Here is a 14,991-nt window from a genome sequence, read left to right as displayed (position 1 = left end):
TTACAGTCATTAACATCCCACTGCCCGTCAATACCCCCTTGATCCACTTTTCCTGCCTCCATAAGATTTCTCCCAGCAAACCCCTCTCTTCGCCCACCATACCAAGTACTTCCTCATTTGTTTTCTTCTCTGTCCATTTCATCTTCTCCATTCTTCTCCACACCCACATTTCAAAACCCTCCAGTCTACGTCTATCCTCCTGCTTCAATGACCACGTTTCCGCGCTGTACATAGCTACGCTCCATATCAACGTTTTTACGAGTCTTTTCTTAATGTCCTTACTCAACGTCCCCGTCATCAACTCCCTCCTCCTTGTGAAAGCCTCTTTGCCTAGCGCAATTCTTCTCCTTACGTCCTTACTACTTTGACCGTGTGGGTCCAAAACACTTCTGAGATGCGTCAACTGTTCTACCTGCTTTAGTTTTTGCCCTCCTATTTTAATGTTAAGCTTAGCCTTTTTCTTTCTAGAGAATCGTATAACCTTTGTTTTATCAACATTGATTCACATCCCATATCTGCCGCACTAAATTTCCAATTCACTAAGTAATGCTTGCAGTCCCTTGGCTGACTGACAAACTAAGGCTTGGTCATCAGCAAACCTAACTGATTTTATCAATTCCCCGCCCACTTTCATTCCTACCTCCTGTTTTCCCCATGCCTCTTTAATCATTTCATCTGCATACAGGTTGAACAGCAACGGCGATATTGGTCAACCCTGGCTTACACCTCTTCTTAACAACTCCCTTCTCGACTCCCACTTCCCAACTCTCACCTGAGCAGTCTGAGACATGTACAGGTTGCGGATTAGCCTCCTTTCCCTCCAATCTATTCCTATTTTCTGCAATATACTCATTAGTTTTAGACGCGGTGCTCATCTTTGACAAGCTCCCGGCCTTCCTTAAACATTTTGTGCCACTCAAAAACTCTAGTGAGGCTTGAGGCATCATCCTCATAAGCCTGTTAAATGAGCCAAAGGGTCTCCAACGTGGATTTCTCTGGTTTAACGCAAAACTTCACAGCATGGCGTGTGCTCCTTGCTGGTGCAGACGACTCCACAAACAATCAAACGTCACTAAAATCCACCCACCTCCTGTCTCAACACATGACCGGAGGCGACTGAACTAAAGCGCACCTGAGTGGTTGGGGACCCCTCCTTTGAGCTGACCAGTCGGATCCCTATCCGCTGTTTTCCAAATCCAAATCTCCAGGCTCAAGTCCATGCCTCATGAAACTCATACAGGGAGACTGTCACATCAATCCAGAAAGCAACGTTGAGGCTACAGCGGACCAGTCTCCATACTTATTGTACGGACCCTGAATATTCATCTCGCTTACTGATCTCATTACTGCAATGGCATCACGTGTACCTCTCCCCTTCCTAAACCCAAACTGATCATCCCCTAAGTAATTATTTGCCTTACTCTATCCTTTTGTTGATGATCCTGAGAAGAACTTATGCTGCGTGGGATATCAAACTTATTTTTCTGTAAATTTTGATAATATATAGTAATTATGTGCATAGCAGAATCTTTTTTAATGACATTAAAGGTTTTAAATTTATATTTTTAAATAAGACGCCTTACTCATTTCCATGTAAGTGCTTAGAAAACCAGTATTAGTGAAATACTTATCTATGAGTGAGAAAATGAATGTTTGTCCATGTGGAAGTGTGGTTAGACTATAAGAATGGTGAAAGATAATTTTTAGAAAGTTCTTCCAGGTGGTTGAACGCAGTCAATACACTAGCCAACCTAATGGTCTAAGTAAACACTGTGGGTACTTACATAGTTGATTCCATGGCAAGGCAATTTGTTTATAGAATTAATGAGTTGAGCACATGCCTGTCTGATATCTGAATGATTTGCACCAAATGAAAAGTACCAGTGCGACACTTGTTTTAAATTCAAGGACCAAAGATGAAATTGAGAACCATGTCTGATATGAATATTACCTGAATTGTCAATTGTTTTAAATGCATTTTTCATTATGGTCCGCTACAGGACACCCTCTCTTACACCCCATCTTACCCTACCAACACGGTTTTCTCCCTTGTTCATACCAAATCCTGTGTGTGTTAAAATTTTCCAGGCTGACAGTTTGGTGCAAGTCAATACTGAGGGACAGCTGGTTGGATGTGGATTCGTGTGTTCCAGTGGAAACATGCCAAAGGAAGCTCTTCTTTAAGTTGGTAGAGCTCTCGCTGCTAATGGGTGAGTGGTTTTTCCTCTGCTGTCAATGGGGCAAGCCACCGGATCCCTGCTTTGCTTATTATTTTCCATGGCCGTGTTGCTTTGAGTGACCCCCAAGTCTCAAACTATTTGCTCCAAAGAAGAGAGGAGGGTAAATATCTGGGAGAATCCAAATCTCCAGGCCCAAGTCCATACCTCTTGAAACTCTTTCTGGGAAATTGTCACATCAATCCAGAAAGCACGTTGCTAAGTTTGCCCCTGATTATATATATATGTGTGTGTGTGTATATATATATATACACATATATATATACACATATATATATACATACATATATATACATACATATATATACATACATATATATACATACATATATATACATACATATATATACACATGTATACATATGTACATATATACATACTACCTTGATCAAAAAGTTCCCGGAATAACCACCGTGTGGCGCTCCCATCGTTCCAATTTGAGTTCTGTTTTTTTTGTTAAATTGGTACATCTGTTGTTGATATTCCCTTTAAATCTTAGTGTCATAACTTGACATTTGCAAAAGTTACGTAGCCAAGAGTACATCTATCTCTGTGTGTTGGCGATTTTTTACAATTTCAGAAATGGATTTAAATTTGCAACAACGAACTTGTATTAAATTTTGCGTAAAAAACGGATTTAGTGGCGCACGGACATTGGAAATGTTGGAAAAGTGTTTCGGCAACGATTCTCTAAAAAAAACGGTCGTTTACCAGTGGCACGAGCGGTTCAGAAGTGGTCGTGAGTCAATCGAAGATGATGAACGCAGTGGCAGACCATCGACATCGAAAGTCGGTGAAAAAATTGATAAAGTAAAAGAAATGTTGGTCAATAACCGCAAATTAACCATCAGAGAAATAGCGGAGGACTTGAACATTGCCTATGGATCCGCCCAAGACATTGTGGTTAATGATTTGGGTTTCCGTCGTGTAGCAGCAAAGTTGGTTCCAAAAGACCTCAATTTCATGCAAAAAAGAGACCGTGTTGACGTCGCAAAAGACATGATTTGCGAGGCTGAATCCGATCCCACATTCATCAAAAGGATCATTACTGGAGACGAGACGTGGGTTTATGAGTACGACACGCAATCCAGACATCAGGCAAGTGAATGGCGTTCACCAAATGAGCCGAGACCAAAAAAACCACGTCGTTTTCAGTCAAAAAAGAAGGCAATGCTGACGGTTTTCATGGATTACAACGGTGTAGTGCATCATGAATTTTTGCCAGAAGGCCAGACAGTAAACAAAGAGTATTATTTGGGCGTTATGAGACGTTTGCGTGAAGCAATTCGCCGAAAGAGACCAGAAATGTGGGCAGAAAACTCGTGGATTTTGCACCATGATAACGCACCGTCGCACAGTGCTAGCATTATTCGTAATTTTTTGACGAAAAATGCAACAAATACCATCCAACAGCCACCGAATTCACCTGATTTGGCTCCCTGTGACTTCTTTCTGTTCAATCGAGTTAAAAAACCATTACGGGGAACGCGTTTTAGCAGCCGAGAGGAAGTAATGGAAAAATCGCAGGAAGCACTGATGGACATACCGAAAACCGACCGTAACTTTTGCAAATGTCAAGTTATGACACTAAGATTTAAAGGGAATATCAACAACAGATGTACCAATTTAACAAAAAAAACAGAACTCAAATCGGAACGATGGGAGCGCCACACGGTGGTTATTCCGGGAACTTTTTGATCAAGGTAGTATATACATATACACATATATACATATATATACACACACATATATATATATATATATATATATATATATATATATATATATATATATATATATATATATATATATATATATATATATATATATATATATATATATATATATATATATATATATATATATATATATATATATATATATATATATATATTTATATATATATATATATATATATATATATATATATATATATATATATATATATATATATATATATATATATATAAACAAAGTCATAAATCGTGTTAGTTACACCATTCTCATACTCGGTACCGATTTTAATGATATTTGGTTTTCTCGATGCACCTCAGCTCAGAATGGTGGAATAACCATTGAAGTATCGTAAAAGTGTGGTATCGTAAAATATCGTATTGTCGAATTTAAGGATATTTGATATTTTGAATTCATCTCCGCCCAGAGTAGCAGAACACTCGTTAAAATATTGTGTCGTAATATTGTATCGTAAAATATCGTATCTTCGACTTTTATGATATTTGGTTTTCTGGATTCGTCTCAGCTCAGGATAGCAGAATAACAATTAACATATCGCAAAATTATCGTATCATAAAATATCCTATCGTACTGCTTCATCGAAGAAATTTCAACGTCTGAAGCAAGGCCACGCAGTTCCTGGTCATCCGGATGTGCGTTCTACTGATGATCTGGACTGTATTTATGCAGTTCATCCGAAGAAATATGAATCCTTCCATTTTCGGTTGTTACTGGTGAATGTTCGAGGGCCAACAACGTTCGGATCACTACAAACTGTTAATGGTATAGTGTGCCCAACATTCCGTGGTGCATGCCAAGAGCTCAATTTGCTTGAAAACGATAATCATTGGGATACGACAGTGGCTGAAGCAACTAACTATTTCTGCATCTCCAAGTCAGATACGCACATTATTTGCTATCATCCTTTCGACATGCTTTCCATCCAATCCACGTGACATGTGGTACAAATACAAGGATAACATGTAAGAAGACATTTTACGTCGAATTTGTGTAAGTTCAAGAAATCTCGATATTGAGGTAAATGAGGAAGGAGATGCATAACCAGACTTTGCTGTTGATTGAATTCATGTGTCACCTCATGTGCGGCAGTTTATTATGCTGGGTGGTACCATTGCAGTAATGGTATCACTAATCAAGAGGAATATAGAATACAATCAGGAAGCTTTTGCCTGTTTCGTAGATTTCAAAAAAGCATTTGATAGAGTGAATTGGGAAAAACTAATGAGTATTCTGCAGAACATAGGAATAGATTGGAGGGACAGGAGGCTAATCCGCAACCTGTACATGTCTCAGACAGCTCAGGTGAGAGTTGGGAAGTGGGAGTCCAGAAGGGAGTTGTTAGGAAGAGGTGTAAGCCAGGGTTGACCAATATCTCCGTTGCTTTTCAACCTGTATTCAGGGGAAATGATTAAAGAGGCATGGGAAGAACTGGAGGTAGGATGAAAGTGGGCGGGGAATTCGTAAAATCAGTTAGGTTCACTGATGACCAAGCTTTGGTTTGCCAGTCAGCCAAGGGGTCTCAAGTATTGCTGAGTGAATTGGAAATTCAGTGCGGCAGATGTGGGATGATAATCAATATTGATAAACAAGGGTTATGCGATTTTCTAGAAAGAAAAGGGCTAAGCTAAACATTAAAATAGGAGGGCAAAAACTAGAGCAGGTAAAACAGTTTACGTATCTCGGTAGTGTTTTGGACCAACAGGGTCAAAGTAGTAGGGACGTAAGGAGAAGAATTGCGCTAGGAAAAGAGGCTTTCAGAAGGAGGAGGGAGTTGATGACGGGGACATTGAGTAAGGATATTACGAAAATACTTGTAAAAACGTTGATTTCGAGCGTAGCTTTTTACGGCGCGAAAACGTGGTCATTGAAGCAGGAGGATAGACGTAGACTGGAGGCTTTAGAAATGTGGGTGTGGAGAAGAATGGAGAAGGTGGAATGGACCGTGAAGAAAACAAATGAGAAAGTATTTGGTATGGCGGGCGAAGAGAGGGGTTTGTTGGGAGAAATTCTATGGGGGCAGGAAAAATGGATGAGGGGCGTATTGATCGTTAGTGGGATGTTGAAGACTGTGATGGAGGGTAGAATGTTAGGCAAACGAGGAAAGGGAAGGAACAGGATAGGGATGTTGGGCGGGATGAAGGGAGGAAGAAAGTACTCAGAGATGAAGAGGGACCTGATGTAGAGTAGGATGTTGTGTTTTGCTAGGAGTCACAAATTCTTAAATTAGTAATTATGTCTATCCAAAAACCTACCTTAATTGGTAGAGTACCTAATAATAATATATGTATGTATGTATAAACCCTTTCATATTCTGCAAAATTATCTGCACAGCGTGGAAGCAGATAGCATAAGATGCCCAAAGTGCATAGTGAGAAAGTAAAGAAAGATTTCGTTGGCTTTCCAAAGCACTTCTTCAACAAGTTGACCCACTTAAACATCAGAATCGGTTTCCTCTATAAGGCTTGAATCAGGACAATCCTTTCAGTACAGAATTCAAGAAAATGCTTTCTCTTGGGACGAGAGCGAGAGCCTTGGGTCCCAGGATGCAATTGAAGTTGGCAAATCCTTGCTTTGATGCGCACTGGAAGTTAAACACATGTACTCAAATACTTATGTTGTCTTATTTTTCTTCAAATTGAACCTCTTTTAACATTGGACCCCTACCATTACACCCGTACAATATATATTCAGTGATGATAAATTTTCACTAATTAGAGCCTCAATCATCAAATTAATATTTACAATTTTGATTCTAATGTACCATAAAATTTGATTTAAAAAAATCCAAGGTGTAGCCAGGACATAATTTTCTCCATAACGATTTTCCTTTGTGTGATCATAGATTTGGGCAGCATTAAAAATCACATTTGATTGATTGATTGATGGATGCACCATCAAATGCATCGATAATCAATCATCATCCCCCCCACGTTTGCATCTACGAGTGGTCCCCACCCATAGATGCAGATGTGGGGACTAGTTGCCTTCTCCTATCCTACAATATTTTCATCGAGAGGGTACAATCGCATCTGCTCTATTTGATTCAATAAAAAGAGGAAATGGGTGAGCCGCTGCTCTCCTCAGGATTGTTTCCTGTTGCCCTGTACATGGCAACCTTGAAAGTAACTTTGGCCAGGTGTGCCTGCGATGAGGGGAGTGGTGCTGCAGCACCAATCACCGCTGTTCCATCGCTGCTCTTGGTGCTGGAGCACTGCTGCTCTCCCCCGCATGTCCAACTAATTGGCAGGAGCCGCTCGCCAAGCCGAGGCAAGGGGGTCTGCATAATAGTTAGGCCATCTTACCCAAGGGTGGTCACCTACGTCCTCCCGAGCACCTTTTTGATTGCCCACGGAGTGCACTTGCTTATTGTGCTATTGTTTGTGCTGCTGATCTCTGTATCTAGAGATTGACCCTCCATCCAGAGCCAGGTGGATGTACTCGAATACATTATCATGTGTGCAGTAATAAACCACCCGAAAATTGTTTCATCCATTGCTGAAGACATCATCAGGTTAACCTGAAATTTTGATATATTTCCTAGTAGAGTGAATATGTGAATTAATAATGAATGCTCAATAAATTCGGTTTAGTTGCAGAAGGTTACAAGCGCGGGAATTTTATAAGGTAACAAACACCCAGTATTTCATTTGCTTTTGTAATAAGTACAAAATGTCTTTATGAATAACTCATTTAATAGTAAAGGCTGTACATTTCATCAATAAAATATCACAAGTGATTTGCCATCGCAGTCAGACATGCAATTTTTGTGGAAGTGATGGCTTTAAGAAAATGTACTAATTATATAATGCTAGTTACAATTATACATATGGAATGTATGTATGTATGTATATAAATGGAATGGGATTGAGGTTGGGATCAGATGTGGACCATGGAGGCATCATGAGTTCAGGAAACTATTCATAATTGATAACGTCTTGAACTTCGTAAGCTTCAGTTTCCTCCTTCATGTGTAAGGAGTGGAGTGAGAGGAACGTCTGGTATCTACTTCGTAATATGTTTTTCATTCAAAGTACAATGGTATGTGTTTTTCACCTAGGAACTTTTCACAGCTTTATTTATAATTCCTTTGCATAAGGGTGGTTTTATGAGGGTATGCCAGGTGTTTCTGAGCCTTCTACCTGTCATCTCAGCTCCCTCCCTGCTCAGTGTACCGCTATATACTACATCCATGTTTTTCTGCTGACAAAACCCCACTCTATGGGTCATATGGCAATTTTTTTTATTTGTAAAAATTTAGCAAATTGATTTCATTTTATGAGATGTGACTACGCTTGTTGATGATGTAGTTTGATTATATTATCTTTTCAAAGAAGTATTAAAATGTATAAACACGGGGAAGACATGTCTAGTGACTGGAGGATTATTTAATTGCATAAAGATATTGATCCAGCTGATATTTTCTTATGTGCCCTTGGCTCAAGAATGTGGATGTACCTAGCCTAAGCCTAACCACTACTGAAATGGGTATATTTATTTTTCATTAGCTTCAAAATTTCAGTTATTAATTTGAAAATCTCATAAAATGCAAAAACAGTTTAATAGTTCAATCATAGACTCTCCCCCTCGGGTCAGTTCTGGGGTTTCAAAAGTCTTCTGCCAATCAAGTGGCTCACTTCATTATTAGGATTACTCACGTCCAGCACTCGTATAAGGCCCACAGTAAATAGACCATGGAAGCATATCAAGATATTTTCATTTACTGGATCAATGAATTAAGCAAAGAACATTGCAGGTTTGTAATTACCAATCTGTAGGATTGATGGCATAAGATGAAGGCCATGTCAATTCAGGTGTGTAGGAAGACATTTTGCCGTGAATATTTTTGGCAAAAATCAATTTTGTTAAATGTTGGATTTGAAGTTTATATCGTTTGAGCACATGCTTGCTGAATATATCTTATTCTCTGTTCAGGAAGGTGTGGGAATGGAAAAGAATGATCGAGGCTCCTTTTCTCATTCATGTGAATGCAGACTTGCGTTTGTGTGTGGTCCTGCCGTGTCTTTGGGTCATGTCGACTTTTCTGTTTTGAATATGCACTTTGGAGATGGATAAGGGCACATGCTTTCCAATTACACTTTCCAATGTTCCATTCAAATTGGCTCGGCAGTGTGGAAAAGTTAATTTCTTCCCAAATTTTCCATGGTGAGAGCAGCAATTAGGCCGTAGCGCAGTACTGCTCTGGTTCTCTCCCTTGTTCAGATGTGACGCTGTTTGAGGCATGCTGGTCGTGTTGCCTGAAACTGCACGACTGGTCATCCGTGGGCTGAAGGTCCCTTGGAGGGCCGATGTTATGCAGGGGCAGTGTCAGACAGTGGGATGGTGCCCCAGCAAGGGTCAGAATCTAATTCAGTTTGATTGTCAGCAAAGTCAGTGGACAAAGGGGTATTTCTTAATGACATATACTGACCTGGCACTTACAATTTGACTGAAGCAATGGCACCCTTGTAACTTGTTGCAATTTAGGATATGGTATGTTATTTTTGTACAAACTATATTTTTACCAAAGAAATATTTTTTATATTTGTCTGCAATGGGATTCAACTCGGCTCTGGTCTCCTTGGTTATTGTCTCGTGATGTAAGATATAGGGGCCAGGATGACACTACAGTGTGTAAGTTGGTGCTACAAATCGTGATGGCCAAATGCTCAGTGTGGCAGCTGAGTTCAGAGACTCCCGAAGGAGAGATGGCAGCCTCGCTGCTGGGGCATTAATCAGGATTTCCTGGAAATAAAACATGGGAGCAGAATATGGTGCACGGAAGGGTAATGTGCTCTCATGACGGGCTTGGATATAATGTGTGGAGATAACCGTGTTATGTATTTGCCGCTAACTTCTCGTGGAGTTGATAATTGGGAATGGGTTCCATCGATACGTGCATTGCATGCGAGGCCCACCTGTGCCCTTGGCTCAACCACCACTGCCATTCACCAGTTGGAGGGGTGGATTGCTGTCAAACCATATGGAGTGATGTCATGTTGCCACGGGGGGGAGGGGAGGCGAGGGAAGTTGCCTTAGGCGCGTACTTTGAGGAAAAAAAAATCACACTTTGAGTCAAAATCTATTGTCTCTTGTGCAAAGGTGTGTAAAAGGGAGTGGATTAATCGAGACTTCTTCTGTTGACTTGAAGCGTAAGAAGATGTCAGCTGATTAAAAGATTTGTATGAACTTTTCTGATGGTTCTGTGCCTGACCAGAGTTAATTGATGCTAAGATTTTTAGGGATTCCAAGGCATGCATCATTGTGTGCATCTCCATTCCGGAATGGACCATTTCGGGGGTGGTGTTGCACCCTGTGTGGGGCGAGGTTAGCTCGACTGTTAGGAGGCACTTGGCACCCGCAGCCGGTGCGGTGTGGTGTCTCACATGGATTCGATGACTGGGGTGCAGCTGTGGCAAAATATGCAGGAATTCTCTCGGACAAGAGTCGAGGTGAGGGAAGGATGGAGAAACGATGTTGTATTTAATAATCGAAAAGTAAATGGAGATTATTAATGGTAGTCCTGTGTATTCTGTTGTTCTTTGAAATGGCAGAGCTGGATAGTGCCTTAATGAAAGCCATGTGTGCAGCTTATGTTGTGACCATAAGTGAAGTCATTGCCAGGAGGTGCACCATAGATTTATGGCCATTGATAGGCAAACTGAATTTTGGTTTGAAACTCTCTCTCTCTCTCATACCATTCATATTGTGCTGTGAGGCAAAATAATCAATTATTTTCCAGCCAAATATTGATGTTGACTATTCGCCAAGTGAAGCGCTAAATTAAATGGGTAAAGATTGATTTACTTGATGAAGATAAGAAGAACATGTGGAGCTGGTGGAGAGTTGAGTGACGTTGGATCCAATTTGGAATTGTTTCTTCCATCCCTTCTCCTGTGAAGGCTTGAGTGACATCTAATATAGGAGCAGGTTTCAAATTTTCAAACATGGATACAAAAATAGAGGACTCGGAGAGTGGTCTTCGACTTTTGGCAACTTCTTGGTGCTGTGACAGAACCAAAAGTAAAATTTGATTGAAACTGAATGCAAATGAGGACTAAAATTATGGTACATTATGGTGTAGTTAAAGTGTGGCAGTGTGAGGCTCAGCCTTTCTGTTGCATCGCCATGGTCATCCTCGAGAGCAAAGGTCCAAGGGCAGCGAAAAGCTGCCTCAGCGTCACCTCCAGACATGCTGTCCAAGTATGTGATTTGAAAGTACTCGACTGAAGAAAGTTCATGGCTTTTTCATTCCCATTTACAAATAACACCAATGATGCCAGTTGAATGACTAATGTATGCTCAAATAATATAATTGTCTCTGCACAGCAAGTGAGGCCACGAGGGGGAGATCACTATTCTGTGGGCGTTCTATGTTGCTCAGTCCTGGCCGTGTCAGTGAACTCTCTCGAGAAGTCTGGCTGAATGCGCCAACTTAACTGAACAGTCTGTTCATCTCGTGTTGCATAAGTGTAGTGTCATGCATGCATCTCTTGAAACCATTCAGCCGAGTTGAATCAATGCTGATGATGGGATTTGCCAGGCAGACTCCACTGACTTCCTATGACATTAAGCTCATGTTTACTGTCGGAGCCTTGTGTGCAAACTGTTTCAAATACTATTTGTAATTGCTTCACGTGATGTAGATTGTGATAATGATCCTAGTCAGCTCTAAGTGCACTCGATGATACAGCACCAGCAATCCCCTCCTCCCCCATTTTGCCCTTGACGTAACTGTTCTTTCGCCTGTTCAAATGACCGTAGCAGTTGAACACTAAACATGAAGACCAACACTTACCACGATTGTTGAAATGTGTACTTAACCTGTTTTCCTATCTTCGTTTATTTCTCTCTTGGCAGGGAAAACACCGCTGGAAGTTCTACCGCCAATCGATAAAGTCATGGCTATGGAAGATCTGGGGACACTGAGGGACAGCAAGAGCTTTCAGTATCTCCTCCAAATTGGTTATGAGCATTACATGAAACTCTGAAGTTCACCCGACTCCCATCTTGCCATCTAATCGAATTGGAATGCTATGGAAAAATTTTATATCCTGAAGTAATTGGTAATTTTTTCACCTTGTGTTGTAATAAAATATATTTGTTAATGTACTGTACAAATTGTTGCTTTCAATTTTAATATTATTAAAATTTTAATAGGCTAAGAAAGATTAACAGTATTAACATTCAGTTAGAAATAACTGACAAGTATAAATGTCACTAAGGTAAGGTTTACCCTATAAAGGTGACCTCTCTGATCCCATCCATTTATTTTGAAGAATACTAGTTTAAAGCTGTGGAAATGGTCCATTAAATATCTCAGACACAACTGGGATTTGAAAAATGATCATTCATCTCCTTCCATTGAGTGATAATTGCCATCATGAGGGCAGGAAGTATGATGGCCACTCAAATTAACATGTAAGTGGGAGTCGTTGATGCTGCTTGCGTTGTTCCCTGCAAACGAAAGAGAGAGATCATATAGTGGATTCATAGGTGACCACAAAGAACCAATTGACTGGATTAAATATTACTCCTAAGATTGCGATCGATTTAAAGGTTACTTTTATACTTTTTTCACAATCTATTGTGTCTCTCAACAAACTCTTTGGATGCACTTCTGTAATTTGGAGGGAGTCATATATTTGCACCCTCTCTGTGCCAATATTTCGTGTTTGTTATTTCCTTATGGTAGCTCCTTATATCTAAAATTCCTTGGGTGCATAAAGTGGTGGCAGTCATGGTTGTTGCCATAGTTGGTTTGTTAATTATTACTTCTCTCGGCTCTATTCTCTCCTGATATGTTTCTTTTTTCATGATGTAGGGTAAGTATTGTGTTCACCCAAAATCAATTTAGGGATTTCAATGATGATAATTCAAATACCATTTATCCGAGCTACTGTAAATGTGGTGTTAAACTTCCTCTTCAGCAGTAGTGCTGGGATTTATTATGTTTTGATGGATGTTGACCTTCTGAAATTGGCTTGTTATGAAGGATAATTTAACAATTTTATTCATATTTCTCAATCTTCTCTTGCAAACCAGTTATGTTATTGCATTTTAAAGTGTGTCTGCAATGTAATTGGGCAATTTGAATTTAGAGCTTTTTTTCTCTTAAACAAATGGTTTAGGGAGCATGTTATCTTCAACTTTTGGCCTTTGACTTATTATTTCACCTTAAATTGACTCTGGGCAGTTTTGTAAAAAAGGTAATTTTCATTTGGATCTGTTATTGGCAGATTGTCTCAAAAGGTAAAACCCAGAATATTCCAGATAACTGTGATTTATTTTTTAAAAGGCAATACTCTGATTTTTCAGTAAATTATTGAGGGAAACTTTATAATTAATGAAGAATTATGCCATGTATGAATTATGCATAAAAGGCTATTGAGGTATGTATATCCTTGGGCAAAGTGGCCGTGTGCTGTTTTTATTCAGCTTGAGAATATCATTTGAATCTTCAGTGAAAGGATGCATTCTGTTCGGTGCTGAGAGAGATGCAATCAAAAGGAGTTATTTAATTTTCTTAAGTATTGATACGGAAAGATGAAACTTGGCTCAGTGAAACTGGAAGTGGTTATCAAGTTAGCAAAAATGAAATTAATTCATTACAGTACAGGGTGCAGCGACATACATACATTCCTTTTTTGAAGGGGTTTTGCTTTATTAAAAAAGGAAGACATGTTGCCTCACCCTGTATTATAATAATTTGGTGCGGGGCAATTGGAACAATTTTGTGCCTTCATTGTCTTTATTAAGGTTATTAATATGTCATTACTAATCAATAATTCATTATTAGTTCATATTGTAAATTGAAAAAAATGATTCATCCGCCAAAGATAGACCCGCCTTTAATTCAAGGATCGTTCGTGGGTATTTTGCGCGGTGATGCCACAGATGTCAGTGTCTCTCATCACTGCATTTGCAGTTGCTGTACATACCAAGCAGCCACATCTTATGCAGAACAAAAACTTTTGTAATGGCTTGGAGATTTTTGCTCTCAATATGTTGGTTGCTTGCTGGTATTACCATTTTGTACCAAGCAGCCCACTAATAATTTCATTCCTGGGTTGCAATTGATCCATTTAGAATTAAGACCTGAAAGTCTGCGTTATTAGTGGGCGATCAATAATATACACAGCCAGGAAAGTCTCGCTTACGAGGACTGAATGGGAGATTAGTTACATTTACAATGCATTCACGTTTCATGGGCCTATACATTTTTGGAAGTGACTTTTTTTGAAATGTTAGTTTATAATAAAGCTCTATTGCTTTGTTAACTGTTTCCCCACAGGGAGAGAAAATTTTATAACTAAATTATTGAAACCTCCACTCTCTCCTCAAGTTGATGCCAAACTTGGCCATGGTGGCATGAAGAACCAATTGGTTTCCACTTTTGTAGAATTTGTGGGCAAGGTGATTAACAGTCTGTCAGGAGACGGCAACACAATGGACAAGGATACCACTATGGATTAACAGGCGAGTGGCTGGTTCCTTATGATATTCTAGCAACATTTTTTTTGTAGCTTCTAACAATTCGTGACATTTTCCTTGCATGGTTGCTCTAAGAGATTGCTTGCATAAAATGCCAATGTGCGTGTTTGTAGGTGAGGTGTGTTGAAAACATAATGCTGTGTCTCATGGAATGAGTGCAAACATTAGGAGTGCATTCCGATCCTCACTTTGGAATGTTTGTCACGAGCTTCTCCCGCTTGAACATTAGCGCTGATCACACTTGGTGTGTTCAATGCGCGGGTATGCTTGCTGCTGGCCCTTTTCTGCTAGAGAACTCGGATGTGAAATTCACGTTGGCAACCCAGTGTGATGACGTAAATAATTCAAGAATTAGAATGCACCCTTGGTTTAAAATAATTGTGAGTGATCACTTGTTACTCTTTACCCCCCCCCACACGCCCTTGCGGCGGCTTGCGGGGTATTAAGTAGATGTAGATGTTACTCTAATTATTATGATGCAGTCTTCTGCTCTAAGCTTTTAAAATGT

The 14,991-nt window shown here is 39.8% G+C and overlaps 2 protein-coding genes across 3 annotated transcripts in view; one reads left to right on the top strand and one right to left on the bottom strand.

Moving 5' to 3' along the window:
- Positions 1-11,994, top strand: part of LOC139698727 (nuclear pore complex protein Nup133-like) — a 54,200-nt gene extending 42,206 nt beyond the window's left edge. The window contains exons 22-23 of the mRNA XM_071597620.1: positions 2,089-2,210; positions 11,850-11,994. Coding sequence (XP_071453721.1) covers positions 2,089-2,210; positions 11,850-11,980 — 253 coding nt within the window. The 3' untranslated portion in view covers positions 11,981-11,994. The remainder of the gene's footprint in view (positions 1-2,088; positions 2,211-11,849) is intronic.
- A 75-nt stretch (positions 11,995-12,069) lies between these two features.
- inaF-D (trp-interacting inaF-D) overlaps positions 12,070-14,991 on the bottom strand; it is a 48,571-nt gene continuing 45,649 nt past the window's right edge. For both annotated transcript variants that reach the window (XM_071597619.1, XM_071597618.1), the window contains one exon: positions 12,070-12,446. The gene's annotated coding sequence lies outside the window, so the exon portion shown is untranslated. The remainder of the gene's footprint in view (positions 12,447-14,991) is intronic.

This window comes from Hetaerina americana, unplaced genomic scaffold, assembly GCF_022747635.1.
Source record: "Hetaerina americana unplaced genomic scaffold, ioHetAmer1.1.p SCAF_9, whole genome shotgun sequence".
Lineage (NCBI taxonomy): Eukaryota > Metazoa > Arthropoda > Insecta > Odonata > Calopterygidae > Hetaerina > Hetaerina americana.
This window is presented reverse-complemented; position numbering and strand designations above follow the sequence as displayed.